This window comes from Phocoena phocoena, chromosome 3 (assembly GCF_963924675.1).
Source record: "Phocoena phocoena chromosome 3, mPhoPho1.1, whole genome shotgun sequence".
NCBI lineage: Eukaryota > Metazoa > Chordata > Mammalia > Artiodactyla > Phocoenidae > Phocoena > Phocoena phocoena.
The window spans coordinates 64,867,608-64,895,510 of record NC_089221.1 but is presented as its reverse complement, the minus strand read 5'-3'; the positions used below and the strand labels follow the sequence as shown (position 1 = coordinate 64,895,510).

At 45.5% G+C, this 27,903-nt stretch overlaps 1 protein-coding gene across 1 annotated transcript; it reads right to left on the bottom strand.

The window, feature by feature from the left end:
- Window positions 1–27,903, bottom strand: CKMT2 (creatine kinase, mitochondrial 2). The gene is made up of 10 exons (XM_065875434.1): window positions 27,859–27,903; window positions 12,426–12,597; window positions 10,720–10,918; window positions 9,211–9,306; window positions 8,531–8,752; window positions 6,803–6,888; window positions 5,729–5,852; window positions 4,541–4,675; window positions 2,994–3,119; window positions 1–260 (listed from the first exon to the last, which is right to left on the bottom strand). Exons 2-10 carry the CDS (start codon window positions 12,575–12,577, stop codon window positions 141–143), a joined length of 1,260 nt encoding a protein of 419 aa, XP_065731506.1. The 5' UTR covers window positions 12,578–12,597; window positions 27,859–27,903; the 3' UTR covers window positions 1–140.

Sequence of the window (27,903 nt, the reverse complement as noted above, 5' to 3'; positions counted from 1 at the left end):
TTAAGGAGAGTTTTATTGTAAAGATAGACAGGATCTACAGTTTTACATTTTTCCAAGTCTACAAAAACTCTCAGAGTAGAAATTTCTTTATGTCTGTCATACCAGCAGACAGATTATTTATAAATTAGGGAAGGGGAAGTTCACTTCTTGGTAAACTGAGGTAGAGGAGGTGGCACCTTAATATCTTGGCCTTTCTCTAACTTCTTTTCACAATCCACCAGGTAATTGACTCCATCGATGACTATCTGAACAAGCTCCACCTTTGACAGTGAAAAAGATGAAAGATTAATTTGCATAGAAGACACATGCAAGGCTTTGATCTGTAGGAACAATACTGGGACAAATGAAAACTTGCCCTGTTACATGGACTTTAACAATTTCTTCTCTTTATTTCCCTAACGTTTTATGGGAGGAGAGGTGTCTGATGTTTATCGCCAGGGACGGGGAGCGGAGATGTTACGGGGTTTCTCTCAATCTTTCTGCAGTTAAGATGGAGTTACTACTTTGTGTGTAAGGACTTTTTAAAAATATGAAAACCATTAGTTTGCATCTCAGACACTTCTTCCCCCATCAATCTCTGTTATAACAGTTTGTCTAAAAGTAAAACTACACAGTGACACCCTTGTGATGTTCTCTGACCCTGATCTGAATTCTGACCTTCCACTAAGCTATCTGAGTACTAAACATGCTATAGTTCAGATATTATCATTTACACAATGAACGGCTTTCTGAAAATTGTTTAAACCCAAATGTTTGGCAATTAAATAATGCTTGTATTGTACCAGGCAAGTGTGCTACTTAAAGGAAACTGTGAATTATACTAAGATATACTTTTTAAAATTCCTGCTTTAAAAAAATATATGTTAGAACTTTTGTTTACAATTATTGGTTTTTCTTAAACTAGAGGACATCTACCTATGAATTTTTCCCTGGGAATCACCTCCCAAATAAATTATTTGCACTGCTCCTAAAGGGACCCAAACTAAGACAGGAAGGAATTACTAGTTAATTCTAGACAGCACTAAAATACATGATAAAACTCAAGAATGCACAGCAATAATGGAAGAGATGGTTAAGTGTTACAGCTGAACATACTTTAGGCATGACAGTGTCTAGTACACTCCCCACTTCTTTTCATGCATAAGGAAACTGAAGCCCTATGAAAGGGTTGGGCCAGAAAGCTAGTCATTACTAATAAAAGAAACACTGATTTTCTACTTAGCCAACTGACCTATCTCAGTGTTTATGAGGGTGTGGTGATGGGTCTCTCATTCACTGCCTGTGGAACTCTCTTGGTATAAATCTTCTGGTAGGAAACTTGGTCATAAGTAAGGGACCCTCATCCTTAACCCAGGAATCCCTTTCCTAGAAATATATCCTAACTAACTAATCAGAGTTGTGATTAGAGTTATGTATAGAGATGGTCATACAGTTATGTACAGAGATAGTCAAACAAAATCTCAAATAATCAGGGAGATATTAAGTAGATAATGGACCACCTTTACTGTGCTGTCATTAAACAATATGTTTTGAAGAATTATAAAAATTCTTTTATAAGAATTTTATTTATAAAATATTTATATTTCTTTTATTTAAATATTTATATTTTATTTATAAAATATTTATATATATCTTATTTATAAAATAAGAATTTTATATTCTTTGAAGAATTATAAAATTATAGGAAAATGCTCATGTTATAATACACTGGGAAAAGCTGTGTTATATCTAATATGTTGTAATAATAAATTCTGTAAAAAACGTTTTTTGAATAATTGTAAGAATGGAAGGCAATTTAGAATAATGTTCACAATGGTTATCTCAGGGTTGTTAGGTTGAACAAGTGGTTTTATTTTTTTTTTTAACACTTTTGGGAATTTTTCTAGCTCCTATAGATGATCACTTATTGACTTACAGTTTTCTAAAAATGATGAGTACTTTGCTTTCCAGTATTAAAAATCTAGTTAATATTAGAAACCAACAGGGCTAGGACCCAGATTTTCTTTATTCACTACACCACATTCAGCAAATTTCAGAAGGTGTAATATTTATATCTGCTTCTTCCTCAAGTATCAATACTTTACCAGAGCTGGTAGGACGCAAGCTGATTTAATTGTTTTGAGTGTTTTCTCCTTTCCTTTCCTTAGTTTACCGGTAGGAGTACCAACTGGCAATGAAATATGCAAAAGATGGCAGGGAAGAAGAAAGAGCAACAATAATCCACAGATTTAATAACCAGCCACTGAGTTATTAAGAGTTTTATAAGCGGCTTTTAAATTAATGATGGGCACAATACGTTCAATGGGACCACATCCAGATAAGCTGGGATGACTTACTGAGGTCAGGATTTGCTTAGGATTCTGCTTCCATGTTCATTAAATGCGCTCTTTGTGCTTTTTCTCATGCATCACTCCAGGCCTACTTATAGTTTATGAATCCCATTTATCCTATGTATTCACAGAATCCTAAGGATTATTTGATGAGCACAATCTCACACATACCTCATGCATACCTTATTTGCCATCTTTAGCCCTAAACATAAAATTTTACAAACTATCAAGTATCTAAAAACGTCAACGTGAAGATGATAGTATGTGACCTTCACCAAAGGAAATTCGGAATCAAGAGAAAATCCACTATTTCATCCCCCTCAGAGAGAGCACAGTGTTCTCTGACTCAGTGATGAAAGACTGTTGTCCTTTAGCATAACAGAACTCCCGCTGCTCAGGATTGCTGGAACAGCCCTGGGGGCAGGCAGGTGACAACCGTCCCACTGTGAATTCCTTCACTTGCTTATACATTCTCAGCTTACATCGTGCTTACCTTTATGCGTGGAGGACAAGTACTACAGAATGAAATGCTAACATGACTCAGGACTCAATGGGCAAAGAGGAGGTCTCGAATTTTGTGAATAAGGAAAGGCTGTTGAGTTTGCTTCTTTTCCTCCAGGCTGATTTTGGTAGTTCACGTTCGGAAAGTTAGAGAGATGTTACCTCTGATCGGCCAATTCGATCTATGTTGGAAATGTCATACACATCCGCCACTGCTTCCGTGTCCACACCACCTGTGCCACGCTTCTGGAGTCTCAGGTTCTCCAGGATCTTAGAAAATCGCGGATCCTGGGACAAAGGATAATACTTAGTGTCCTAAGAATCAAACTTGATTTGTCATCCTTGGCACACTTAGAAAAGACATATAATGAGAAGTAATAACAGTTAATATTTATTAAGCATATATTTACTATGTACCAGGGCCCTGTGCTGGAACTTACAACAATCCCATGAAGAAGGTATTGCTTTTACCTCCATTTCACAGATGAGGAAAATAAGGCTCAGAGGAATTAACTTGCCTAAAAGTACACACAGGTAGAAGGTAGCAGAGCTGTCATTAACTTCTATACTGCTATATTGGCATCTGGATGCCAGCTTTGGTGAGTTTATTATTCATCTATATAACACTTGTTACTGCTATAATTAAAATCATGACATTAAATCATAGTAAATAATTTTCTTATTGTAAAACAACTACACTCCGATAAAAATTAAAAAACATAATTTTCTTAGCATTGGAATTTTGAATAACAAATATTACCATACTTTTTTTTGGCCGAAAGCACATTTTCTAAAATTGTTTTAAAGTATTTGATTCACTTGGTGTGCTGTGGCAGAACTCTTAGCTGCCCACCAGAATCCTTTTTCCTTTCTTCCACAGGAGAGCTGAGGAAGTAACCACTGGCTAGGTTCTTGCTAATGGAACAAGCAGAAGTGAAGGATGCCACTGCCAGGCCTAGACCTTAAATCTTTACATGGACACTCCCACGTGCTCTCTCGCCTTCCCACAGGCTAGAGCGTGAGGCCTGACTGTGACCACGCTAAGGGGACAACATTCTAAGGCAGTGACCGTCCAAGTGCAGTTCCCTGACCGGCAGCATCAGCATCGCCGGGAAACCTGTGAGAAATCCAAGTGCTGCAGGTGTTGTCACAAGCCTCCAGGTGATTTTGCTGCAGGCCTGAGCCTGAAACCTCTGTATTGGGAGAGAGAGAGCAGAGTGGAGCAGCCGGCCTAACTATCCTGACTTGTTATATGAAGGAGAATTTAAAGTTCTTGTTCTTGGGACTTCCCTGGTGGTCCAGTGGTTAAGACATTGCCTTCCAACGCAGGGGGTGTGGGTTTGATCCCTGGTCGGAGAGCTAGGATCCCACATGCCTCGGGGCCCAAAACCCAAAAAACATAAAACAGAAGCAATATTGTAACAAATTCAATAAAGCCTTTAAAAATGGTCCACATAAAAAAAAATCTTAAAAAAAAAGAATAAAGTTCTTGTTCTTGAAGCCACTTCCCTTTTTTACAGCCCGTTAAAACTCTTATCCTACGGATACAAGTGTTTTTGAGACAAACAACCTTTTCTTGTCATTTTCTTTCATTAGTGCAGAAACTAAGGGTTAAGGAATTGGGCTGTGACGTTTTTCCCTCCACAAAGCAGTCCCAGGTGAGCCGATCCTGGTGGAACCCAACAGGGCCACTGGCTGCATGACATTACCTTGCTGAGCTTTGGGATCCTAACGTGGACACCAGCCCGTAATCCTGTGCCGAGGTTCGAAGGGCAGGTCAGAATGTATCCCAGGCGCTCGTTCCACATGAACTCCCAGCCTCGTTCTTGGATTAGGCGTTCTACCTAAGACAGGGAACAAATGACGAAGTTCTCAGATATCCATTCACTCAGCACATCCCAAACACCAGGGAAAGACGTGTGTACTGCACGTTTGCCGTGAATAAAACTTAGGTCAATTTATAGTACTACTTCTATAGTAGTAGGAAAAAGGAAAAAGGAAAGCTATCTGCAGTTTTTTTTTTAATTTATTTTTATTGAATGAAAGATTCTTTAAATTCTATAGTTCTTTACAATTTTCAAAAGTTTCACTCACATGATTTCATATAATCCCGTAATAACCCTTTTTCCCCCACTGCTATACTGCCCCTCCCCACTTCCGTCTTCCCAGTGGTAACCACTAGTTCTCTATAGCTGCGAGGCTGCTTCTTTTTTGTTTGAGTCACTAGTTTGTTGTATTTTTTTAGATTCCATATATAAGTGAGATCACACAGTATTTTTATCTTTCTCTGTCAGATATTTCTCTTAGCATGATGCCCTCCAAGTCCATCCATGTTGCTGCAAATGGCAAAATTTCGTTCTTTCATTCTGCAGTACTTCTTTAATAGAAAATTAAACTTCTTCTATCAAGATATTAAAATGGTCCAATCAAATTAGATGAACCATGTAAAGCACTGAACACAGTACCTAGCACATACTAAACACTCAATAAATGTCAGTTGTTATGCTTTTCCACATGAGCATAGTAGGAGAATATAGGAATTCTCATCAAGTATGGCTGTGGTCAGGTCACATATGAACATAGGTGCATCCTATACGGTCTCTATGCTTAGAACAGCCAAAATCTCTGTTAAAGAAATCAGAAAATAACTAATGATCCACAGACTTCTCTAAACCATCCTGCATTGGGAAGGGAAGCATAGGAACTTGCTAATAACAAAAAAAAAAAGTCATCTATTTTTTGAAGCACTGCCCTGGAAGTCCCACCCCAAAAGAGTGCCATGATCCCTAGAAAAGATTAGCCCCATCTTGGAAGTCACCATAATATCTTTTTTCAAGAATGAAAAACAAAGAGATTTTATTTTAGTGACTATTCAGAATTCTCTGATGACATCTTACCTCTTTTAGCCCACGACAGAATCGCTCAAATACTCTTTTCATATTGCCTCCTTTCTCCATAGAGATTACCCTGGTGTGGTCTTCCTCATTTATCCAGATGAGAAATGTCTTGTCATTATTATGCCTATTGAAGAGAGAAATACAGTGTTGAGTGTTAATTACATTTGTTTCAACACATGAAAATTCCCATTACCTCTGTAGCTTGATTGTTTCATTTCACCTTCCTCATTTCCTTAGATGGTCCTAATCTCTTAACTGTGCCTGAACAAGTACTGCAAAATAATGTTACCTTGACAGAATGAAGAGTAAGACCAACTCCAACCCTCAAAGATGTCATGTTTTCACCCAACAAGAACATAATCTCCCTCATCCCTCAGACTAGGATGACAATAATTCAGCCATGATAACATTTGGCTTTGATGCCAACAAGAGTGTTTTGCCTCCTAATAGATTCAACCAAAATCTTGTGGCACTTAAAAAAAGATTTTACCTGCAGCTCAACACGTTTGGGGTGCAGAAGATTTCACATATGTTTGCTGCGTAGATCCCGCCTATCCACCCCCACTGAGCAGCTGCTCCCAAACACTTTGATCTGGGATCCTTCGGATAGTGTCATAATAACTTACCAAGGTTTAGGAATCAAAGTGGCCTGAGGACTCTTGGCCAAGATAAAATATGTGTACACTCAATAGCCACTCTTCCTTGTAGAGTTTTGCTTAAATCCTCAATATTTACTTTTCATTTTCTGCTCTTTTGTTTTAATGTCATGAAACAGATTCTCTGGGAGGTCAAATAATATGAAGCTAAGTTTTTCTTAAAAAGAAAGTATTTTTTCTCATGCACAATTCATGCAAAACAGCTAACATTCCCGCACATTTGGAAACATCATTATACTTATATATTACACACACACACAGACACCCACCCCCAATTTCTAAGTACTCTATCTTCTCCATCTAGCTCAAGCTGGGCATGCTGTCAAGCGCAGGTCACAGCAACTTCAGGTTAGGACAAGCAGCGATCTGAAGGAGAACGTCTGCACACAATGCAAATGTGAAAATGCTATGTCCATACCAGATTCCCCTGGCATCTGGCCAGTCACGGGCCATCCCAGCACAAGTTAGTAAAGGGGATACTGGCTTATCAAATAGAAAGTGGTCCTGCAGGCCCAAAGGGACAAAGCAAAAAGAAGAAATTGATGAGATCAGACACAATGGCAAACATCAGGTGATCAACTTTCAACTCACTAATAATGGCTGCGGTCTCTCAGGCAGTGCTTCTCAGCATTGGCTGCCCACTATAATAACTGAGAGCTTAAAATATTCTAATGCCCAGTTCCCATCTCTCAGAATTCTGACTTGTTATTGGGTGCAGCCTGGACATCAGTTATTTTCAGGTGATTCCAGTGTACAGCTAAGGTTGCAAACCACTGGCTTAGCCCAGATGGAGATCCGTAATCACTATGGAGTGTGTCTACCCCACCAGCACCAACCCCATGCAATGGCAGAGTGGGCAGTGAGTGAGGGGTGCTATCCTGAAAAGTGTTCTATACAGCTGCATTCTCCATGTTACTAGCATTGTTGGTTTATTATTATCATTCCTTCCATTAAAAAATATTAGAGATGTAAAATAATGATCTGTAAATAAAAACAGTCACCATTCATGTAATGTTCACTATGTGCCAGGCTCTATGCTATGTACTTTTATTTCCTTTAATCCTCACAGCAACACTCTGAGGTAAATGTAATCATTCTGTTTGGTAGGAAAAGGAAACAGATTGAGAGAGAGGAAACCTTTCACAGCTAGAAAGTGGCAGAGCCTAGATGCAAACCTAGACCTGTATGACTCCCAAGTATGCCTCTAACTACAATATGCTGCTGTGTAGACCAAAATCAGATCAAAATACTGTGTGTACACAGTAGGAATATGAATATGGACACCACATATTACACTGAAGTCAGAAATAGAGAGGACACGGGAAGATCTACAATCTCTAAGCGGAAGGGGTTGGAGACCTGAGCCAGGCCAGGCTTACGGACTATCATTGCCCAGGAAACAGCACGCCCTTTAACCTGGCAACCAGAAGTGGCTACTTGAGGCAGAGGAGGGCTTGTTCTGTACCAGAACAAGAGGAGGGGACCAGGAGACTGAGGCCTCTAGACCACACAGTTGCCCACCTGGTTTGGAAATGGGGCATATTTTGTGGCATCACATCTTCTGAAACGACAGAAGTTTGTTCCTGCTTTTCCTTGGAGTTTAAAGTTACCTTTGAAAATGCCATTCTGTTTCAACTTTGCTACAGGGAAAAAAGGAAGGGACTTGAGTTTTGTCTACCCTAGTGTTAGAGGGAAGCCATGGAGACCCTGTGGAGGCAGCAGGAACCCCAGAGGCCAGCTCCAATGTGAGTCAGGGCAGGCCTTCCACCTGGATAATTCCCTTTCCAGAAGCTTCCTGGACTTTGAGTGTGGTAATGGAGACCATCCTCCAGGCACAGATGGGATTTTCCACACCCAATTGTTCCTATTTATCAACAAGCCCGGGGATCCTCCACTCACTCCCACACACCAATGGCAACCCACCATCCCATTGTTTCCTCGGCAGACTTTATCCATAGACCATCTCCACTTTTGACCTAAGCTTTTAAGGCCTGCTTTTCCTTCCTTAGACTGACCAGCCTAAAGCCCCAGCAAGCTCCCAACCAGAGCAGGGGCCTGAGCTCCGCGGGAGACCGCCCCGCGCGGGTCAGGGCTCTCTCGGGCACAGCCCCGCCCCAGGCAGCCCACGTGGTTCGGGGTCACTCACATCGATGAGCCGCTGCTGGTCCTTCTCCGTCATCTCGGACAGCCGGTAGTAGCGGCCGGCCAGGTCCCCCTTGAGGCCCTTCAGGGCCATGACGGTCACGTTCTCCACCTCCCTCCGCTCAGCCCGGGTGCAGGCGGGCGGCAGGCTCAGCCCGCGGATGCTGCGGCCCGTGCGCACCCGAGATGACAGCACGTAGCGCTCGTCCAACTGCCCATGTGTGATCTGCGGAGCAGAGCGCGGGGTTACCGCCGCGCCACGGCCACGGTGGCCTCCAACCCGCTGACCAGGGGACCCCCGGGCACTGAGCGCGTGTGCATGCTGGACACATCGGGCGACTCTGGGGGCAGGGAGGGGTCTTGGAGGGAAGTCAAGGGAGGAGCTACTTTACACAGCGCTGTCTGCAGTCCTTTACTCTGGCTACGTTTGGGGTGAAAAAAGGAATTGTTCTGGGAAAGGCTAAAGTCTTCAGTGACCACCACTACGCTGGTGGTAGGAGGTAAGAAAAACAGACTTTGGGACCTTCCTGACTGTCTCAGTGGCCCTCTAGGGAGCATGGTGTGGGAGGGCCATCACAGAGCTTTCAAGGGCATCTGACCCAGGGGCCCTTCTCTCCAGTTCTCCTCACCTTGGACTCTGGAGTGCTGGCTTCATGGGAAGGTACAGAGGTGGCTGGAGCCTACCTTGGATTCGTTCAGATCCGTGGGGTGCTTCATCACCCTGGGGTCATAGCCATTGTGCCTCAGCTTGATGACAGGGTCAAAAAGGTCGGCAAACACCTGCAGGAGGGACGGCGCTCCTGTTTCCTCTTGAATTGGTTCATCATTTGCTCCTATTTATCTTAAGGGCCAAAGCTGATGCCCTCCTTCTCTGAAATTCTCAGTGCAACCATGCAGGAAATAGGTGTGAGACCGGATTGATGGTTAATAATAACGATACTAATTATAGTAGTAGTACTAGTAGGTCGCATATACCAGAGGAAACCTCTTTGAGGCACCTTGCCCCTTGGGAGAGGGCAGGGCTACAGAACTCTGTCATAGTAACCTCCTCCCTAGCGGTTCTGCCAAGTTCACTGCCATCAGATGGAGCAAGAAAATCCTGTGTTTAAGAATTTGAGGGTTTTCTCCAGAAGCTCTTGCTTTTGTGGGCTAAAAGAAGCTGCCAGCTCAGAAGCTGAGCAGTTTTGTGGTCAAAAGGGACGGTCGGGTTCTAGAGTTTAAGCAATATAATAAATTTGTGGAAAACCAGCTGCATAGAAAGAAAAGTGCACAGCAGCCATTAAGGCAAAGCAGGGACCTGTTACCCTGTGAGGACCTTCCCCAGCACAAACTATCTCAAGTGAAATCTACTTTTTAAAAAACCAAAAACTGCAGGAACATCCTTTAGGTAAAATAAGGTTCAGAGAAGTCAAACAGAGCACCGTGCCGCCTTTGGGAGCTGTGGGATGTGGGTCCTGGGAGCCAGCTCTAGTCTGGGACTCTGGGAGCCCAGAGGTGGGCACTGCTGTCCCTGAGTGAGCTGCTCGTCTAGTCTATTCAAGGTGGTCCTCTCCCTCCTCTTGATGGCTGCCTTCCCAGGGAATCACCTTCAGCTCCCTGCAACAGAAGGCGCAAAGGGGGCACACCTGAGGGAGATGGGCTGGAGGTTTTTTACTGTAATTTAGAAGCTGCTCTGGCGGCTGAGCTCTAGATCAGCAAACCATCCTGTGCTTCTGACCCAGGATGAGGATGCAGAGATCATGGGATTTCTCCAAGAGGCTCAGTGAACTCAGTAAGACTACAGGGGGCTGTGTAATCAGTAATTCCCAAACTAAACACACACGGAACCATCCTCCAGCCTCAGTAAAGTTCAGCCACAAACACATCTCCTAATGCCTTATCGGTGAATACACAAACAATAAAAACATCAAAAGATTTTATTTTTTCTGTACTAATTCATCCCCTTGACAAGCTCTGAGAGCTGGTTCATGCAACTCATTCCTCGGTGGGGAGGGATACTACAGCAGCAGCAAAGGAAACCCTGTCCCTGGGAAGCTGTAGACCTCACTGTTCCAGAGAGCACTACAGCTGTTCTGTTGAAGCTGGCTTCCCTTCATGGGCGCCCTTCCTGAGGAAACAGCAAGTTGGTCCCACAGAGAGAACCCAAAGCACGCCTCACACACACACTACAGAAGCGGCAGCCAAGAGTTTTACCTCATAGGACTCCTCGTCACCAGCCACCATGCCCACGGTCTTTATGAAGGGGTGGCCGGGGTTATCCACTCCAGTCTGGATACACTGGTCCAGGGTGTAGCCATTGGGCGTCACCTTGTTGCGGAGCTTGGCGTAGATGGCCGGCGTGAGGCACTCGGCCATGCAGTTGTTGTGTTTGCGTAGATCAGGGTAGTCTGCGCTGCGTGAGGAGGAGAGGGGCATTCAGTGAGCAGCCCCTGGGCAAGGGGCCTATGCAAGTGCTTTGTTTCTGGCCAGCCATCCTTCCACCAGGCTCTCTTCAGCCAGTGGGCAGAGGAAAACTGGCTCGGTCATGATTTAAGTAAGCCAGATTTTAAAGACTAGTTCCCTGAACTGCCAGAGGGATGGACCTGGCCCTGCCTAAGGAGTCCATTATGCTGGCTGCAGGAGCCCACAGACTGTGGCTTATGTTTACGTAAAGAGGAAATAGGGTGAAACGATTAGAAAAGAAATTGAAATCGTATGTAGACTTTTTTTTTTTTTACACCCAGAAGTTTGGGTAAATTACAACAACTACATTTTGGTCCCTTAGGTCTGTGATAGAGGCTAACAACCCTGTGGGTAGAACTACACAGAAATTCATTGATTTTTCTGTCCTCTGTCTATGATGCAAACTCTATGACTATCTGCTTTGTTGAGAACAGTGCCTGCCTATAGAAACAGGCATTCAGTAAATATTTGTTGAAATAATACATAGAAAGAAATCAAATGGGGGGGGTGCCATCTTACCCTGGGATATGTACTGATTGAAGAATAGAGGATTCAAGACCACCACAGGTTCAAACACAGGTAATCTCACATAAGGAATTCCTGAGGTATACGGTAGGTGCCAGTAATTCCCTCAGAGTTCCTAATTCTCATGAAAGCCAGTAAATGTTTCTGAGAAACACCTCAGGCCTTCCTTGTCTCTTTCATGCACAGCTGCCTATATGGAATCCCTTAAAGTCAGCATCCACTCCAGCCCTATCCAGTGTGGGACGTCTCAGCCATGACAAGGTCCCCAGGGTGGAGAAAACAGTCCATCTTCATGCCACTTCTCTGCTTCCCTTCTGCAAGGTCCTTTAAAGCTGATACTTAGGGACTTCCCTGGCGGTCCAATGGTTAAGACTCTGCGCTTCCACTGCAGGGGCCATGGGTTTGAGCCCTGGTAAGGGAACTAGGATCCCACATGCTGCACAGTGTGGCCGGAAAACAAATAAAATAAAAAGCAAAGAAGCTGATACTTAAAATCAGTGCTGTCGCGTCACGTTTTCCAGAAGGCAGTACAGCATGAGTGAGCCATGAGTCTGGAATCAAGGTCCCTGGGTTCACATTTGGCTACACCAGCTGTGTGAACTTGGGCACGACTTAATTTTCCTAAGCCTCCGTTTCATCACAAAGGGACTCTAAGAGGAATAAAATACTCTGCATAAAGTGCTCAACACGCCTACACATATTCAACAAAGGTTAGCTCCGACTGTTATTACTATTCCACTAGAGCTCAAGCTCTGGGCAGGAATGATGACACTACACATCCCTGGATTTGCCACAGGTCACTGTGCTTAATGAGTCAATTTGATGTAGTCACCCTCAGAGGCAAAAAGAGGGGCCTCTGCCGACAGTTTCAGCAGAGGAAAGCATATTTCTGGCTGGCATTTTGGTGTCGTTTTAAAGCCAGGAGGACTTACCTTGGAGGGAATAGCCTGTGTTGTTCCCGGGCCTCAGCACACACGTTCTGCCGTTTCAGCAGGTACCCAGTAGTCAGGGCACTGGTGCCCAAGGTAGCAAATAACAGAGAGGCATTGCGGCCAGTTAGCAACTTCGAGAAGGTACTGGCCATCCTTCCTCTTGGATGAGTGTCTGGAAAGCAGAGAAGCTAAAGATTATTTTTTATTTTAAAAAAATTTTTGGCCACATCGTACAGCTTGCAGGATCTTAGTTCCCCGACCAGGGATTGAACCCGGGCCCCCGCAGTGAAAGTACCTATTCTTAACCTCTGAACCACCAGGGAACTCCAGAGAAGCTGAGAATTAGCCTCACAGGATGGCCCTGAACCACGGTACAGAGAACAACAGGCAAGAGAAAAACTGCAGGCGACTTAGCCTGTTTCGTTGTTTTGTTTTTCTTTCTTCCTTTCTCCCCAGTCCCCTTCATACTGCTTAGGAAAACCTGGGTAGTTTTTTTTTTTAATTATTATTATTTTTTTAAAAATTTATTTCGGCTGTGCTGGGTCTTCGTTTCTGTGCGAGGGCTTTCTCTAGTTGTGGCAAGTGGGGGCCACTCTTCATCACGGTGCGTGGGCCTCTCACTATCGCGGCCTCTCTTGTTGTGGAGCACAGGCTCCAGACGCAAGGCTCAGCAGTTGTGGCTCACGGGCTTAGTTGCTCCGCGGCATGTGGGATCCTCCCAGACTAGGGCTCAAACCCGTGTCCCTTGCTCTAGCAGGCAGACTCTCAACCACTGTGCCACCAGGGGAGCCCCTACCTGGGTAGTTTTTAGACACTGAGAATGTCAAACTGCTTGCAGTCCTTGCCATTTTCTCCACTAATATGATATAGCGGGAAAAACCCAGAGGATTTCTACATCTGGCTGCTTGACAGCCCAGGTGCTCTTTTGGACTCTGCCGCTACACAACTAGACCCTGAATAGAATGCATTGCTGCGCTTGTAAGGCATAGAGGAAATTGTTTCCAAACGAGCTTCATTTTGCCCAACGCACAGCAAGCCAAAATGCCGAAACACTAAGGTCTGCAGCAAAGAGAGGGTTTATTCACAAGGCAGCCAAGGGAGAAGATGGGAGAACAAATCTCACAACCACTTCCCTGAAAGCAATGGGCTTGGGGTATTTATGGGATAACAAAGAAGCAGGGTGGTCTGGGAGTGTGGGGAAGGATGATTGGGGAAAGGTTTGGTAATTGCTGTTTTGCACAGGTGTAATAAAGCTACACACCTCTGCAGGTTCTGAGGGTAGAGTTTTCAGCCCTCCTATGTCAAAAGGTCACTGACATCCATGTATGCCCAATTGGATGGTTGCTGGTCCTATCTAGTTATAACCAGCTCCGCTTAAACTAGACACAGCTGAGTCGACGTTCCTGGAAAATAACTGGCAAACATCTTATTGTTTAGGCTAGGAGCTGCTTGGTGGAGATGCTAGTCTTAAGACAACCTTGATTGGTGAAGGCAGGTGGAATGGATTTGACTAATCATTACTCGCACTTGCAAAGTCTCTAAGGACCATTCTCCTACTTTGCTCACCCCAGATGAGTTGGTGTTGGAGCTCAGGTTTGGGTTATCTTGAGAGTGGATGTCCATTTGAATACTAAGGTCTGGATACCAGCAGGGAGGTGGGGAATTGAGTCTAAGACTACCCAGTTGAGCTAGGACCCTTGAAAGGGGCTAAAGTGGTCCAGGGTCAGGAGCCCTCCAGCAGAAATGCACTCAAATCTGCTCTGAGGAAGGTATACTCAGTTTAGGCCCTGCTTCCCTACAGAGTAAGATCAAGCAATAGGCTCTTGGTCAAAGATCACCAAGCACACAAGGAGGCACCATGAATGGGAGTCAGCAGAAGGAACGGCCACAGATTCAGACCTCCAATGACTGAAGATACTGGAATTGTCAGACAAGAATATAGATTAGCTCTATGTGGAATGTTTAAAGAAATAAGTGATGAAATCACAATGATGAGCAAGCAACAAGAGACTATTAAGAATAATAAACCTGATTTGAAAGAGAACCGGAATGAACCATGGATATAATACAGCTGAAGACAGAATAAATGAATTGGAAGATATATCTTAAGAAATTATCCAGAATGTTGCACAGGTAAATAAGAAAATGGAAAATATGAGATAAAAGAGGTATAAAGGATAGAATGACAAGATCAAATACACATCTAATGGAAGCCTCAGAAGGCAGAGTAGAGAAGCCATATTTCAAGGGAAATGGCTGATAATTTTCCACAGCTGATGAAAGACAAAAATCCATGATTCAAGAGGCATGACATAAGTCAAGCAAAATTAAAATAATCCACACATACATAAATAACAGTCAACTGCAGAATATCAGTAACAAAGATATCAAAAGCAGTCAGCGAGAAAAGACAGTTCATCTATAAAGAAAAAACATCAGCTGATTTTTCAACAATGAATAATGGAAGCCAGAGATATGGTGTCCTTACGGGGCTAAGACAATAATTATCAATCAGACTTGGGGACACAGTCAAACTATCTTTCAGAACATGTATAAATCAAGATAACTATTTATGGGACTTGCCTGGTGGTGCAGTGGTTAATAATCCACCTGCCAATGCAGGGGACATGGGTTCGATCCCCGGTCTGGAAGATCCCACATGCTGTGGAGCAACTAAGCCCATGCACCACAACTACTGAGCCTGTGCTCTAGAGCCTGCAAGTCACAACTACTGAAGCCGGTGCACCTAGAGCCCATGCTCCTCAACAAGAGAAGCCACTGCAATGAGAAGCTCGTGCACCACAACAAAGAATAGCCCCCATTCGCCGCAACTAGAGAAAGCCTGCGTGCAGCAGTGAAGACCCAATGCAACCAAAAATAAATAAATATATTTTTAAAAGATAAATATTTATATAATATCACCAGGGATGAAAATCAGATACCCTGCTGTGTCTGCTACTGCCCAGAAATCAGAATGGACAATTAATCCACAGTATCACCCAGTGGGGAGCTATTTATCATGGATTGTTGAGTGGAGAACAATAGAGCAGGTAACTCTTAGTACTCTCTCATTATATTGGTCTCTGTGATGCCCACATAAAGGAAGGGTGGAATTTTTTCCCCTTGTATTTAGAAGATTACCAAGGCTCTGCTACAAGATTCTCCAAGCACAGGTGGGTTGGATGACTGCAATGAGCCTGTTGAGAGTATGGTTGTGGTATGAAAACCTGGGCTATCCAGCAGACGATAAACTCCTCTAATAAGGTGAGGTCAACATGGCCTTATGCACAATTCTAAGAGTAGCCTTCTGAGGTCCACTTTCTTCCTTGATTGCATTTTGGGAACTGGGATGGGTTCATCAACTTTGTGCTTCCAGGATCCCCACCTGGAAGTCTTTACTTAACATTTTTTGAGCTAGGGAGAAATTCGAACATCTCAACTAAAAGCATCAAAGTCCTTGAAAAAAATTAGGAAGTTATTTTTCTACGTTAGCCCAGGAAATCAGATTATCAGACAGCCTTTCCTCAGTGCCATTTCTAAAAACAATTCCCTCAATCGTAAAGACAACAGGAATTACTTTAGTAATCAGCAGGCAAGATAAATGGGCCATTTCTCAAAGTCGTTCTAGGGATGTGTAATGGCCCAACATTCATCTCATCACATGTACTTCTTTGCTCCCTACTAGACTGGGCTGTTGTCCATCTCCTTCCAAGAGTAGGTTAGTGTTCCTCAACGAACAGCACCCAGGCTTCCTGGCTCTCGTACACAGCAGGTGACACTAACTTACATCTTTCAGACCTGTCTTATTTGCTTCCAGACCCTCCAATCTGCTTTTCAAGCAGAGAGGCAATACTGTCTTCTATGAGTTTTACCACAGAACTCACCGAAGTAAAGGAAGTGTTGCCTGAATTCTTTCCAGACGATATATGGGTCAAAATTTAAGCCAGCCCTAAGTTAATAAGAAGTGCGTTGGTTTCTGAGTTTGGCTCAAATAGCTTGACTTTTATTTTTCTTTCTTTAATTGGCTTTAGCACTGACAGGTGTTCACATCAGCATGTTTGAGAAGATAAATCCGAAGAGGTAGAGTCAGGAGGAAGAGGAGGGGGTGTGTCTATGTGCACCCCACTGACCACTGGTGGTCTTTAAAGGTCTTCCTCTTTGTAAGGGTGATCTGTGGGCAGGTGTCTGACTCAGAATATTAATGTTTGAAATGTCATCATATCCATATTTTAGTTTCATGGAAATAATATTAACATCCAAGAGTTCTAACATCATGCTGGTGTCTGGGCAGTGATGCATGATTCATGGTAATAATCCCGTGGAGGCTTTGGTGGCAGCAAGACGAACAATCCTAGAGCTGAAATTCAGAGTACCCCTGCTTTGATTCCTCGTAGAGAATTGACACAGACTCAAAGCTTTGGTGAAGAATTCCTGTTCCTTTGACTCTATGTTTTTCTCTCTCCAAGATACAATGAGACATAGAATTTCTCTACTGAGGTCCCAATCGATAAACTTGGGTATGAGACTGAAACAAGGGTCTCATTGAACAGGGTAGTAACTTGGCAACGGCTGAGCCATGCTCCCCAAAGACCCAAAGCCAGGCTTGCAATGAAATCACTTTTCCTCATGACTAAACTAACTCTCTCTTGCATGTTAAAAGTTAGTCTTTGAAAAGCTGCACAGGCAGGACATTGTTTTGTCTTACAGATTCCTCTGTTACCCAGGAGGCCCCAATCTTACATAAGCACCATCTACAGCTAAAATTCCTGCTCAGGAGAGACTTGATTTGTTATTTGCACAGATGGTAACATGTGGCATAAACAAGTGGAGTTGGAAAGAGGTATGTAAGAGGTAATCTGTGTCCACCGAAGGGGTCAGTATTTGGCTTTGCCTAGTTTCCACACGTGGTAGTTCTATAAATCAGTATGTTGTGTGAAACCACTGGAACAAAAGTTTGGAGCATAAGAGATCTGAAGCTCCCTTACAAGCTTTTTAAAGTTTTTCATTCCCTCCATGCCCCTAGTATTAGCATAACACACTGAACTGTTTTGTCAAGAGATCACTGGAGAGAGGAGATGAGGGGCTGGAACAGCTGTGGTGTTTCTCCAGGGACAAAAGCTTCAGCACCCAGACAGTCTCACTGTGGGCGCCACGTCAAGGCTGTGGCGTTTGCTCTTCTCTTTGCCAGATCTATGTGGGAGAGCAGGTGTCAACTGAGTGGGCGATGTGAGGCCAGAAAACGGGGCCAATCAGAGAGCTGAGCAGATGGGGGAGCAGAGGGCTGGGGGGAGAGGAACATGGGCAACAGAGAAGTTGAGAAGCCAGCTTCCCTCAGCCTTGTGAGACCAGCAGCCAGTGTTCCCTGGGAGAGGAATCCTGATCTATTTGGGGGAAAAGAGGCAAATGTCAACTAAAGAAGCTCATATTCAGAATTTTGTGAAGGCTCACACAAGCACATGTGCACATACATTCAGGGACTGTCATGGGGACCCAGAACACCTAGGACCCAGTGGGCTGGCCCGACATTCGGATTGACAGCTCTAGAGCCTATACAATCTCAACTTGAAAATATACATACATATATATATATATATATATATATACACACACATATATATATTCTAATATAGATATTACTTTTTAAGATATCAGTTTTCTGTCCGTACTTTTGTGCTAATGCAATAAACCACACTAATTGGTTCTAGTAAAATTATTGTTACTGTTTTAGTAAAAGTATTGCTTCTTACTGCCCCTCAACTAGGACTCTGCCGTCCATTTTTCCCTGTCTGACTGGACCACAGCCTGGTGCCTTGTCCCCACAAAATCTCCCTGTGCCCTTCTAGCCTCAGGTGATGGCTTTCTCTCTGAGTTCCCAAAGCATTCACGGGCTGCTCACTCACTTGCACTTGAGCTGCATAGTTTTTTTGACATTTGTTGGTGAACTCAATTGTCCTGTATCTCCTGTCATGTTAGGGAACTCCCCACTATGTTCGGATTATCTTCCCAGCTGATGGGTAAAATCTTCAAGGACAGGAACTCATCTGCCACAGATCCTTGCACATAGTAGCTGCTCAGTAAGCACTTCCTCCCAGGCTTTACATAATTATTTGTGAGCAGTGCTCTGCCTGATTTCCAGAAGGAGGATATCATACCAGCCTCCTATGTATCTCCTTTTAAATGCATGTAGGTCTAAGGGAATGGGTCCTTTTCCCTGGGCTATTCTCCAGGGCCCCTTACTAACCTGGCTCCTTTACTCCCAAGTACTTCTCACTTTTAATCTGCTATGAAGCCCCAGGCCTGGTATCCAAGCCAATATAGAATCAATTTTGTGAGCTAGCTTCCTGGATCAAAACTGGAGAAAAAAAACCTACTTACATAACACTAAACATGTCCCTTTCAGCTACTGATTTTGAAATCCTATCATAAAAGCAACTGAGTGAGGCTGGTATGCAGGTTTTCAGCATTTCCCTGCTCAGGCTCCTGGTCTCTGTGAGCTGCCCCTGAGCCAGGGTAGCCCAGCACAGGCTCCTGACCTCTCAGCCATGACAGGCTGGCTGCCCCGCTGGGAGCCCACTGAGCCCATCCTCGGCGGTTTCCAGGGGTGATCCAGCGGATGCTACCCCACAGATAACAGACGAAGCATCACTGCATGCCCTTCCTTCCTCCAGGGATCCTTCTCAGACTGAGCGGTAGGTGGGGAAGGAGGGGTCAGATGAAGAGAAAGTGCTAGGTGTTGGGGAAATTTAGGTCTCCCGACACCCAGAAATTTCTCTCCAAAAGACAGAGGAGAGAAAGAAAACAGCTTTATTATTGACTAAGCACGAAACCAGACTGTGATGCACATCAGCTAAAGAGACTGGAAAGACAGAACAAAATCTCACCCTCTTAAAGAGCCCACCTACGCCTGTTCTTCAGGTAACTCAAGTAAGAGGACATGACAGCACCATTTGTCACACAGAATTCACTCTAAATTCACCTGATCATTGGGGTGGCCATTTGTGTTAGTTAACTGCCTTTATCCAAAGGGAAAATGAGCTGTTCCCATCTCTCTGACAGCAGGTCTTTACCACTGAGCCTGGGAGATTGGGTGCTATCTTCCTGGTGTTTACATTTCAAAGAGATGGCTCCCAGGCCTTGGAGAAAGACAGTCCTGGGTTGTTAAGCTGGCTGGAAGCTTACTTAGCTTTGAAAAACATTTAAATACATCTCAAAGGGGCAGAGACAGAATTTACAAGTTTTCTAAAGGAAATGCTCTAAGAAAAGGGAAGGGAGCATTCATTTTGTTATCTCCCTCTCCCACACACTGGGGAGGACGGTGTCGGGAGCTCAGCAGGGCTCAGGTCAAGGATGGACATCACTCAGAGCTGACCTGGCACTTGGCACATGTAAGAGAAAAGACCCAAAGACCACAGGACTGGGTCATAGTTTTTCTTGGTTCTCAAGCCCACTGGCCCGCATGTGGTAAGTTCTCAGAAAATGCTGGATGAGTGAGTGAACGAACGGCCATAGAGACACTGGGGTGGGAAAGGACTTTAGAGGTCATTTAGCTCAGCCCGAATGCAGGAATCCTTTCCTTTCAGCCCTCCTTAAATAGCAACAGTGCTGGGGATCTCACCACTTCCTAGAGCAACCCATTTCACTGTAGAATAAGTGGAATTATTAAAAATCCTTTTCATATCTTAATAAGGGGGGAAAATTAGTACTTTCAAGTGCCAAGTACTTTCTCTACAACAACCCCAAGAAGCAGATATCTTGCCCCATGTCAAAGATGAGGGACCTCAAAAACAGAGAGGTTAACTGACAGCCAAAGGTCACACAGCTAAAGAGAAATCACATGTATTGAGTTTCAGTAGTAGTTTCTTATTTAAATGAAGATCCTGTTTTTATTTATCAGGTTTAATAACAAACAACATTACAGTATGTTTGGATGGAGTTGCCAGACATTTCTAGCTACCTCTGGTTCTTTATGCTGTCTCAGGGATAATGGATCGTTTCTCTCAATCAGGGTTTCCAGAGAGGGCTCGAGAGAGGATAACTGCGGGGCCAAACAGTCAACCAGCACACAGGCCTCGTTCTGGGCAGCTCTGAGGGGCAGAGGAACCAGAGGGTGTGCCCTCGGGGCTTCCTCCACCTTCCAGGAACACCAGTGACCACAGACTTCCAGAGGCCATCAGGCAGTGTGGGTCACGGTCACCGTGAATGACACTGATGTGCTCTGGGGGAGAGGGGTCACAGTGGGCAATGATGGAGGGAGAGGCAAGACAGGATGATAAGATGGTGAGGATAGGTATCTTTTTACTTATTTGTCTGATAAATATTTAAGTGCCTACTATGTGGCAGCTTTTACAGAGCTCACAGTCTGAGGGGAAAATTCTCGTGTAGCATTTACTTTATGCTGGGCACATGGTTCTGTTAGCTTTATGGTTATTACCTCATTAAATCCTCACAACAGACCCATGAGGTTGATACTCTTATTAGCCCCATTTTACAGATGAGCAAATGGAGGTAAAGAAAGGTAAAATAACTTGTCCAAAAGCACACGGTTTGTGAGTGGCAATACTGGGATTCAAGACCAGTGGTCTCTTTTCCTAGTCCACGCTCTTAACCAGCACCCGACCTGGGCAACTACCAGGCAAAGGGTAAGTGTTCTTCGAGGGGAACCAGAGCCCCATGGGAGTCCCTGGGAGGGCCTGGAGCTGGCCCAGCTCACTCAGCTATACTGTTTGAGGGAGCTTGCCTGGTCTTAATCAGACTGAGGTATTACTTGCTTCCACCTGCCCTGGGACTAGTACCCGGACACAAACTGTAAAAGATCAGAGCAGAAACAATGACTAGACACCGCACACCCATATGCATAAACAGATGACTATAGAGGCCTGGTGCATCGCCTCTCTATGGCCGGCTGCCTTCCAGCCATCCTCCAGGTGGGAGAATGGCCATTGCCCTCAGTCCACACCACACTTAATCTACTTTGGAATGCTGCAGAAAGGAAGAGAGGAAGAAAGGCTAACTGTACCCCCTGTTTTATGCCTAGGTCCAGTATCTTCTGGATGAGGACAAAGCGTCCTGGACCACTGTCACTCATCCAGATTTGGCTCTGAGGAGATTCTATAGCAGTTAATTCCCCTGAAATTTAGAGTTGAATTACACTGGGACTGAATCTGCCTAGGATGTGTAGTGGCTGCCTGTCCCCAAAGGTCCAGAGAAAACCCATGATGTGGGGACAATGTTGGCTGATTCTAGATTCCAGAACACCTGCAGCTACTAGGGGCAAATCCGAACGGGGCCTGGCACTTATGAAGGACTGAACATCTGCTCACATCTGTTACTATCACTGTGCACTCCTTTTGAGAGGTCACCTCTACAGGCTGCCCACAGCGTGTTTGAGAACATTCTCCCTTCACCTCAGCAGCAGGGAACTCGGCTTCGTTCAAGGGCAGGGGGGCTGAGGGCTCCCTCGCTCCTTCTGACAGATGGAGGGTTACCTACTGAACACATTGAGAGCATCCCCCAGAGACTCAGGAAGCCCGCACCTCCTGGGTGTGGGGCAATTGCAGAGCCTGCCTGGATCCACAGCATCCTTGGGATGCTTCTGCCTGAGACCCTTTGTCTTGAACCTTAATCAGGCCACTTCCTGGGCCAGGCCATTTCCTAGTGCCTCTCTGGGTCTGCTCAGCCAAGACAGGGCCTTTTCCCTCAGCCCCCCTCTCTCCTGAGGACGCAGGTGCCCCCTAGTCCAGAGTGGGGTACTCAGCCAAGCAGGGGTGCCTGGTCCTGCAGGGATGTGTATCCCTGATAGGCCAGCCCTGGTTCTCTTCTCCAGCCCACAGCCCTGCTGTGCCTGCAGCTTGCTCCCAGGCACCCTCCCTTCCTTCAGCCCTGATGTCTTCTAAGAGCCTTTCTGCAGGACAAGTTACACCTAGCTGCTCCAAGTCAGGAATTCTGCTCTTGGGGAGACAGGTAAATAAAGGCCCAAGCTAGAGGGCAAGGTGGGGTCTTCTTTTGGTCCTAAAAGGCTCCTGCTGAGTAGTGCTGGGAGAGTTAGGGGCAGGAGGTGAGGGGGGAGCAGCTCTGCGTGGCCCTCTCCTCTCTCCCTGGCTGTGATCAGAATCACCTGGACTGCTCTGTGAGCTACTGCAACCATTTTGGAAAGTGAACCAGGAAACATCAATTAACATAAAAATGTGCATACCCACTGGCCCAGCATCACACTTTGGAAATCTGTTCTGCAGAAATAGAGCTGCCAGGGCTTTCCTGGTGGGGAAGTGGTTAAGAATCTGCCTGCCAATGCAGGGGACACAGGTTTGAGCCCTGGTCTGGGAAGATCCCACATGCCACGGAGCAACTAAGCCCGTGCACCACAACTACTGAGCCTGTGAGCCACAACTACTGAAGCCCGCGCCCTCAGAGCCTGTGCTCTGCAACAAGAGAAACCACCACAATGAGAAGCCCGTGCACTGCAACGAAGAGTAGCTCCTACTCGCCTCAAATGGTGAAAGCCAGCACGCAGCAATGAAGACCCAATGCAGCCAAAAATAAAATAAATAAATTTAATTTTTTCAAAAAAAAGGCTAAATTTCTAAAAAAAATAAAAATAAAAAAGAAATAGAGCTGCCAGTATACAAGGAGAGAGGCACAAGGATATTTAGTGAAGCACTATGTGTAGTGGCAAAAAAAAACCCTAGAAGAAACCTGTCTATCAGAGGGAGAAGGGTTGTATTAAATGTGACACATTCAGACAATGGAATATTCCACAGCTATTAAAGAATCAGTTAAAACTGCCTCCACTTTACCTGGATGCATGTCTTGCCATAGTCTTAGGTTAAAAGGGAAAAAAACTTGCAGAGTAATGAATATGAGTGGTTCCAATTTTGTAACAATGATATATGTATATATGTATTTGCATATATTTGTAAGAACATCAAGAAAAGTACTAAAGATGATTCTTCAAACTGCAAAAAGCATTACTTCAGAGCAACAGACTTGGAGTAGGCAGATTATTAATTTTCTCTTAATAGAATTCTGTATTGCATCACTCGTAAAAATCAACATGGGTTGCCTTTATGATCAAAAGTAAATAAATTAAAAGCTAAAAAAATCAACTGTGAAGTGTGCTAAAAATCCAGATTTCCAGGCTCCATCTTTTGAATGAGTGGCAAGAATGGGACCGTCACAGGTATGTTGTATAAACTACACAGGCAATTCCCAAGCCCTGCTAGGTCTGGGAAGCCCATGAATCGCCTACCTGAGCCTCAGCAACTCCTTCTCTATAATGGGTTTGATGAGACCTCTCCCTGAGCTGTTGTGAGGACTAAGTGACAGGCCACAGTAGGCACTGAATAAATGTGAGTCCCTTCCCCCTAGTGACCCTAAGCCTATGGGACAGCTATCACTCTCTCCCCACAGCCACCCCTGGTCATCCCAGACTGGTCTGCCCCTTCCCTGAATGTTGATTTTAGTTTACATTTTTAGCATTTAAAGTGTTTCATCTAATTGTTCTATTTTGTAATCTGAGGACGAGACTTGATTCCAGAAGGAGCCCATCATATACTTTCCGATCCACTGCTCATCCTCTGAAAACCAGCATCAGGGTTCGCAAAATGGATTTACTCAGTTGGGCTCCCAAATTCTTCCAGACTCTGACCTTTTACCCGGCCTTTCCTTCCACCTGGAATGTCCTTTCCATCCCTACATGCCCAGTCAACCTTACTGTCTTTTTTTCTTTTTAACTATCATTTACTAAACTCCTAGCATGAGCCATGCATCCTGCAAGAGGTCCTTACAAACACTGTTTTCAGTCTTTGAAACAATCCTTCCAAGTAGGCATTATTTTGTAGATGGGGAAAACAGAGAGGTGAAGGGACCTGCCCCAGGTCTTGGGGTCAGCACCTTGATAAAGCTGGCATTTGAACCTAGGCTTGTCTTTGGCCCCGGATGCAGGCTCCTTGCAGACCACAGCACCTCACAGGTAGCCCTGCACAGACCAGCAATTGGAGAGAAACCACCTTTGTGGTTTAGGACCTGGGATTGACACAGATCCCTCCATTCAGGCTCCCAAGACCGCAGACATGCACTTACCACAGCAGCTTCTAGACACAGGATCATCACCTCGGGGCATGTGACTCCCCCAGAGTCCCAGATGTTATAAGCCTGCTCTCTTTCCTGTCCTCAGGCTTCTGCTGAAGTGCCCAGATCCCAGGTGCTCCTTCACCCTCTCCACTCTGACGCCAGGTGACCAAAGCGCCTGCCAGCCATGCAGGGGCTGCTGCGCCAGCCTGCCTTTCTCTTGAGGAGACGGGGCATGGACTTTTCTTCTCTCTCCTCCCCTCCTCTCTCCTCTCTCCTCCAGAAGTAGGGCTTGCAGGGGTGAGGAGGGAGGGAGTCTCTAGCCCTCACCCCATAGAAGCTGTCTGCCTCAGCTTCCCTAACTTGGAATACCTCATGACTCTTGATTTGAAAAGCACTGTTTACAGCAATAGGGCTACAATCTGGCAGAACTGCTGGGCTCCAAGCCAGGGAGATTTCAGTACGGGTTGCAAGATCACAGCCAAAAGCAACAGTGTTGTGGTATTCCTACACTTGCCCTCTCCACTAAAAAACAAGAACCACCACGTTAAGCCCCTTTGTCACTGTGCCCAAGAGCTCTATATCTCTGTCTCAGGCAGGCATACTGGGAGTCTGGGTCCTGGTTTAAGGGTTTTGTCTGGTTCTGTGACATCCTAAGATGTGGAGGCCTTAGGTTCTGTCATGGCCTCAATTCTGAGCCTCCTGGTCGTCCTGAGTATCCTGGATGGAGATGCCATAGGTACCATTCTGCTGACTCAGAGTTATTTTTGGTCCAGCTGTAAATGGCATCCATGTGTTTGAGCTCCTTGGAGGGCAAAGGAAGACCGGGGGAGGACCACGTGTCAGCTTTCCCTCCAGAGAGCGTCACCCCAAAACAGAAGATGTCCTTGGGGTTGGACCAGCTCCACAGAACACTCTGAACAAATTCTTATGATGCCATTCGTGGCCAGCAGAGAATGGCTTTCCTTCCCAGTTCTAAGGGAGCAAAGAGTTCAAGTTACTTCACCACCACCGGCTATACTGGTACCCTAAAAGGCACCCTTGGGCATTCCTGTTCCACTCAACAAGTAGAAAGTCATAAGCAGAGGGCTTTATGGTCCTTCCCTGTAAAACAGGTCTTTCCTAGGCCTCCTGGTGATGAAGACATACAACCATCACCGGGTTTGCCTCTCAAGGATAAGTTGTTTTCAAGAAAGTAGGAAACTAGGAACCATCTAGTCCTTTGAAATGCTGTAAAGGAGTGGGACCCTCCTTCCCTGCCCAAGGAAAGGAGCCCTTGTGGCTTCCCAGGCAGGAATGGATGTGACCTCCAGCAGTCACCTTCAGACAGGCTCCCTGTGGGATTCCTGGCTCAGGGGCAGGAACTCCCAGAATGCTGACGCACGGTCCCACGTGATTCCCTCTGGGAAGACAAATGGCTCCTCCTCTAAGGTGTGGCAGAGATGGAGACCCAGTGCCTCTGAGCCAGGGGCAAAGTGTGTCTCAGAAGCAATCCTCCTCTTGCCTCTGAACACCCAGGACTCTCCATTCCTTATCTCACCCTCACCCCACATTTCCTGTACTTGCCTCATCCACCCCTTTAGGAAAACTGACCTGGCCTCTGGCCCACTGTCTAAGGCTAAGATTTGGTCATGATGCTGGCAGAGCTAATTACTGATTGGCCCAGTAGCTAGACCTGATTTAAACTGGTTAATGTTATTGCTAGAGATTGATTTTTGAAATCACTTACCCATTAATAATGAGCTAAGGAACTGTTTTCCCCCCACTGGAGGTAAAAATGCTATAGAATTGACCTACATGTGTTCCATCTCTGGCAAAGGACTGTTCTTTGCTTGCTTGCTTGGCTTACTGTCAGCCCTGTTCCTGTCCCTTGAGTGGGTGACATGGGTGCATGTGACGCTCGTGCCCTTTGCTGGAACAGTGCCTTAACCCACAGAAGGGTTAGCTCTAAAGGCTGGGGTTTTGGAAAAGGTGCCTACAAAAGCAGAAGACGAAGTGGAGTGCTCACACAGCCTAATAACGCCCAGATATCCTGTAAGAGCCTGCTTGGGAGGCTCAAGAAGCCCCTTTGCCAAGTTCTGGTGGTGGTCATGTTCTTCTCCATGAGCACAGAGAGAACAGACCAAGGACACTAGCTCAGAAACAGAGGAAGCATGATTGCTGCAGATAGGAAAAGTGGCACTTCTGGAAACAGCCCACCAGGTGAACTAGCGTAGCCTTGTCATGAGGCCATTAACTGCCACCTCTGGTGATTTCACCTGACCCTGTGTGGGTCAGAGACAGGGCAATGCTCAAGGGAAGGTCTAAAGGGCAGTGCGGAGGAGGGCCGAAGGGTTTTGCCTTGTTCTGGTGAATGTCACTCTCCACACCCAGCAGAGTATTCGAAGGCAGAGATGTCACCCACTCAAGGGACAGGAACAGGGCTGACAGTAAGCCAAGCAAGCAAGCAAAGAACAGTCCTTTGCCAGAGATGAAACACATGTAGGTCAATTCTACAGCATCTTTACCTCCAGTGGGGGGAAAACAGTTCCTTGGCTCATTATTAATGGGTTAGTGATTTCAAAAATCAATCTCAAAATGCTAATAAAAGGGAAAAAAAATCAATCTCGAGGGGCTTCCCTGGTGGCGCAGTGATTGAGAGTCCGCCTGCCGATGCAGGGGACACCGGTTCGTGCCCCGGTCCGGGAAGATCCCACTAGGCCGTGGAGCGGCTGGGCCCGTGAGCCATGGCTGCTGAGCCTGCGCGTCCAGAGCCTGTGCTCCGCAACGGGAGAGGCCACGACAGTGAAAGGGCTGCGTACCGCAAAAAAAACTCTCTCTAGCAATAACGTTAACCAATTTAAATCAGGTCTAGCTACTGGCCCAATCAGTAATTAGCTCCTTTCCAGGGCTCCAGAATGTTCATTTTTAAGTTAGCTTACCCCAAGTCACTGATTTGCACCTCTTTTGATGCTGCTGAGGGAAACCATTCTCAAAACTAATGAACTAGTTTCTACAAATTACAAGGGAAAGGAAGTTGAAGGCTAAAGTTCCCAATTCAGTGGCATTTAGATTTTTTTTTTTTCCATCAAGAAAAAGTCCTGATTCACTATGAAAAACAGGCACCGCAAGCAGGGTGCTGACACGGTTCCAGCACCTCGAGCGCAGCTGTTCCACGGAATGGCCACCTGCGCCTGGGTGCAGGATGGCTCAGCCAAGGACAGACGCTCTGCCGGCTTCTTTAGAGAGTTACCATGAAGTCTTCACACAGGAGCAGTGCCCAGGTTCCGGCCTACAGCCCTGGGTCCACTGCTCACAAGGCCCCACCCTGGCTCTAGCAGTAACCCCACTTTGGAGGAATAAAGCCGAGTTTCACAGCCTCACTGACCTTGGAGCCGGGAGTCTCCCACGTCCTGCCTCTCGCGAACAGCCC